Here is a 4,868-nt window from a genome sequence, read left to right on the forward strand (position 1 = left end):
TGTTCCCTTGGTCAGAGAATAAAACAGCTGGCAGTGAGTGGTTTCTGGAAAGGCAAACAGGTCTATCTGAGCAGCTCCGAAACATCTCCAAATCAGCTGGATCGCCTGGGGAGTGTGAGCAGTTTTTGAGAGCCTGTTGGCTGCACAAAGGGGCATGAAGCAACCTCAGATGCTTCCAGCTCCAGATGAGGAGATGGCAGGCGAGTTGCGACATGCAACGTGAGCATAGACCACCTTGCCAGTTAATGTTCACAATGGTTGCAGTGTTGTATTTATGGACCAACACATCTTTGCCCTGTAAGGGCTTTTTTTTAGGCGGCCCAGAGCAATACCTAAAAAACTTGAAGCAGTTGATGTGCCAATGCAGTTGGGGACCCGTCCAAACACCTGACACTGCATGCCCGTTGTATGTGGCCCCCCATCCAGTGGCAGAGACATCTGTGGATAAAACAGCATGCCTGGACAGCTGTTATAAAAAAAGAAAAATGAAGGGTCCACCCACAGCATGAAGGTCATAGTCGTGTGTCTATTAGTCACGTTGAATCAATGGAAGCAGTTAAATCTTCTGTTTAGGCGATAGGCATTTAAGTGATAGGCATTTCCTTGGTGTCTTCTTCTGGCTATTTGGAGAGGGTGAGAGTGCCCTCTAGCCTTCGGATGAAAATTTACTGCTGATCACAGAACCGGATACACACAGTCTGTGTGTGTTCTGTTGTGTGTTTGGGGGCAAAGCATGGGAGTCAGTTCTCGAGGTAGCTGACTGTTAGCATTGGCGTTCTCTGTGGCTTTGCTCTGGCTGTGGTTATGGGGATCGCACATAGATCTATGGATGCAGACTGAACACCGGGAAAAGTGTGCTTTTTCCATTACTGAGAACCACTTATCTGGGTGTGGTGTGGCCTGAGAATGGAGCGGTGCTGGGAGGCTCGCCGCCTCTAAGGAGGTCTCTAGAGCAGCTAAATTGGTCGTTCCTTGCCAGTCATCCATTTCAGGGCATTGAGCTAGCCGTTCTAAGTACACCAGAGGTCAGTCTCGATAGACTGATTTCCTTAGTAGACCATCTGGCAGCATCTGCCGAACATGTCTCAATAGGTCCTGCACACTGTGGAGGCTACAGAATACAGTTTGGTTCTTGAGCCGCCTCCACCCATGGGTCTTCCCACTCTGCCCCGAGCAGGCTCTGGTTATGGAAAAAGAAGTACACTCAAGGGGGCATCGAGGTGGTCCCTCCTTTCACAGTAAGTCCGGGTTCTACAGCTGGTACTTCACTGTTCCAAAGAAGGATGAGGAGAGGTTGCGTTCTAGATCTGCATCACCTGAAACACGCCTCAGGTTCAGTATGCTGCATGGTGTCTCAGATCAGGTCTGAGGACTGGTCTGTCACAACAAATCTGAAGGAAGCATACCTCCACATTTCCATCCTTCTTCAACACAGGAAATTCTTGAGGTTAGCTTTGGGGGCGAAACATACCAATATCGGGTTCTTCCGTCCGGCCTTGCACTCTCACCCCGCACTTTCACCAAGTGTGTAGATGCTGCTCTGGCTCCTCTGAGATTCCAGGGCATCCGCATACTGAACTATCAACGATTTGTTGATGCTAGCTCATACAGAGCAGATGGCGGTTCAACATCAAGATGTTGTTCTCGCTCAAATGAAAGAGCTGGGGTTGAGACTGAACGCCAAGGAACGTGTGCTTTCCCCACTACAGAGGACCACTTATCTGGGTGTGGTGTGGGTTTCGACCATGATGCAGGCACGTCTGTCTCCTGCTCGGATCGAGTCGATCCTCACCTCAGTCAAAAGAGTCAAAATAGGCTAGTCACTCACTGTCAAACAGTTCCAGAAACTGTTGGGTCTGATGGCAGCTGCGTCCAATGTAATACCCTTTGGCCTGCTGTACATGAGACTCCTGCAGTGGTGGCTCAGAACCAAGGGGTTCTCCCCGAGGGGAAACCCACTTCGCATGATCAAGGACACGCCTTCCAGCTCCCCTGGGGCTGCATGCCATGGTACAGATGTGGCCGAGGTTTCATCTGTTTTCCCCCGATCACTCTGCTCCCGGGAGTTCTGGACAGAGTGCGCCGGGACGGAATCTTACTATTGCTGGTAGCCCCGTTCTGGACGGGTTGTGTTCCAGAAAGAAAACTTCTCAGACCTGACTTCTCCCTCTCTTTTGGGGTCAAGGCTCACTCCACCCGGAGTAAGGCAGCCTCCGAGGCCTTCTCATCAGGGGTTCCCCTCTCTGATATTTGCAACGCTGTGGGTTGGTCCATGCCACTCACTTTCGTGAGGTTCTCCAGCCTCGACATTCATGCCACTCCAGGCTCCTCTATTCTCTCGTCCTAGCTGTGCTCAGTGATATACACTAGGCAGGGATTTGAAAGTCTGGCGGCGTGGGCATCTCATTTGTGTGTTTGGCCAGGCTCAGGTTCCCTTTGCGACTCAAGAGACATCTCAATGTCCCGGTATCACGGAGTCATGGTTCCCAGAGGGCCACAAGAGATGCTGCATCTCATTGCCATACTTCCGGTATCCCTGCCACGCTTGTTTCTCTAACACAGAAGCTACCGGCTTACTCATCGGACGTGCTTTTATGCTTCCTGGTCTCCACGTCACCCCGCCCATGGCATCTCGTTGCTCCACTGGACTGATTATACATGTGTTTCAGAGCATGGTCACGCTGTGGGTGTTCCCCTAGCGTTTCGACGCAGTGTCTCGTTCCCTTGGAGAACCGTGGTTACCGATGGAAAAGTAATATAATAAATAGTGTACGTATCACTCCATGCCAGCAGTAATTTGGTCCACGTCTAATTAGGTATGCATATTTTAACTGACCCCTCAGTGGATCTCAGCCATCTCCACCTCTTGCTGTTACAGCCAATGCATGGACAAACTAATTAGTTGTAATGCAGTTGCTAGTGCCACACTGTAGACTTAACATTAACTCCCTGGGATCGATGGTCACGCCGGCGTGATCAGCTCATGTTTTTTAAGATCCTTGAGTTACTGTAATATACTGGACATTAATGAGAATACAAAATGCAATTCTGTGGCCTGTTTGCAGACTAGTAAAAAAAAATCTATCAAAACTAAAGCAGTGGCCAGACTTTTTCCACAATAGTATTACATCATTCCATTGTCTGAAATCTCTCAAGAGATGAATCAGAAGATATATTTAGATTCAATGACGCAAATGTCCAATAATCTTTGCAACATAAGAGAACAAGGACAACCATTTACAGCTGAACAATTTCATTCAAAGCAGCTCACAACTGTTCAGACGGTCACTGTCATTGTTTCCTCTGGCTCTGAAACTTTATGCATACAGGTTTGTGATTGAAATATTATGCAAAAACTTTACATAAATGTATAATTTCAGCATTTGAAAATAATTGTTACTAGAGTAAGATGACAATTTTGTGAATTCCCTAAATTTTGTTTATGTCTTCATGGTAATTTCTATTTTCAGCTTGTTCAAAACATCAAACACAAAGCTGCCATGAGTTCTTTAAATGCAAGTTTTGTTCAGAATATGTCTATTGTTCGTCCTGAATACTTTTTCATCACTGGACTTTCAGGTATACCGTACAGCAGTTATTACTATATTTTTTTATTTATTGCATATTTTATTGCTGTAATTGGGAACTCTATAGTCCTTCTCATTATAGCTCTTCAACGAAGTCTGCACAGTCCAAAGTACATTGGTGTGTTTAACTTGGCCTTGGCTGACCTTGGTGAAACTAATGCAGTGATTCCTAACATGATGAAGATTTTTTTTTCTGACTCACAGTACATGTCCTACAATGCTTGCCTGGCAAACATGTTTTTTGTGAACTTCTTTATTACTGTGCAAAGTGCAACTCTTGTTGTTCTGGCATTTGATCGCTTCATTGCAATTTGTTTACCATTAAGATATCATGCCATAGTCAATAATACTGTCATATCTTTAGCGTTTATAGTATTATGGGTGTTTAACACTTCTCTGGTGGCTCTGGCAGCGTCTTTGATGACCAGACTTTCATTCTGTAAATCTAATGTGGTACAGAGTTTTTACTGTGATTATGGACCACTGTTAAGGTTGGCATGCAATGACAACAGCATTAATGCATTCATGTACAACTTCATCGCAGCTATGTTCCTTGTAGCACCATTGTTCATTATATTCCTGTCATATCTGGGCATTTTTTCTGCCTTAAGTAAAATTACAACTTGGGAAGCACGTTTAAAAGCATTGAAGACATGTGTTTCTCACCTTTTGTTGGTTGGAATATTTTTTTTTCCTATAATATGCATGTTCATTGCTTCATCAATTACTACTCTCACTCTCAATGCCAGAATAATCAGCACATCTCTTTCATTTACTCTTCCACCAATGTTAAATCCCATCATTTATGTTTTAAACACAGCTGAAATCAGAGTCCTAATTCGAAAACTGCTTAAAAACAGAATTATCCCAAATAGAAAGAACATTTCAAAATGACTATAATGGCTGTTTGTGTTCTTCCATCATTAGGAATTAAATGACCTGTATGAAAAACTAAATATATTTTTTTCATAAATATTTTTTAGATTTTATGAGCAGAAAATAGTTAAATTCATTCTGTTACACTCCTAACATGTAGAGTGGGTATTATGTGAGACTTAATGTGTGTTGGTGAACAGCAATGATATGCTGTATATTTATTTATGAATGAATCCATCTGAAGTTTCTAAAGTATATGTACTGTGTTCTTAATCACTGACCCCCAAGACAAAACAACAAAATAGCCTGAAAATTGTATAAGCTATTTGAATGAATTTTTGTGATTGGTGTTGACATATTTCATGTTAGGTTTCATCCACCTAAATGCTGTTAACTGTTGTGTTT

General features: G+C 43.9%; 1 protein-coding gene across 1 annotated transcript; it reads left to right on the forward strand.

Moving 5' to 3' along the window:
- Window positions 1-3,233: 3,233 nt before the first annotated feature.
- Window positions 3,234-4,657, forward strand: LOC127157601 (olfactory receptor 1-like). The gene is made up of 2 exons (XM_051100841.1): window positions 3,234-3,329; window positions 3,471-4,657. The coding sequence occupies exon 2, from the start codon at window positions 3,501-3,503 to the stop codon at window positions 4,479-4,481; it is 981 nt and encodes a 326-aa protein (XP_050956798.1). The 5' UTR covers window positions 3,234-3,329; window positions 3,471-3,500; the 3' UTR covers window positions 4,482-4,657.
- The last annotated feature ends 211 nt before the right edge of the window (window positions 4,658-4,868 follow it).

Source organism: Labeo rohita, unplaced genomic scaffold, assembly GCF_022985175.1.
Source record: "Labeo rohita strain BAU-BD-2019 unplaced genomic scaffold, IGBB_LRoh.1.0 scaffold_113, whole genome shotgun sequence".
NCBI lineage: Eukaryota > Metazoa > Chordata > Actinopteri > Cypriniformes > Cyprinidae > Labeo > Labeo rohita.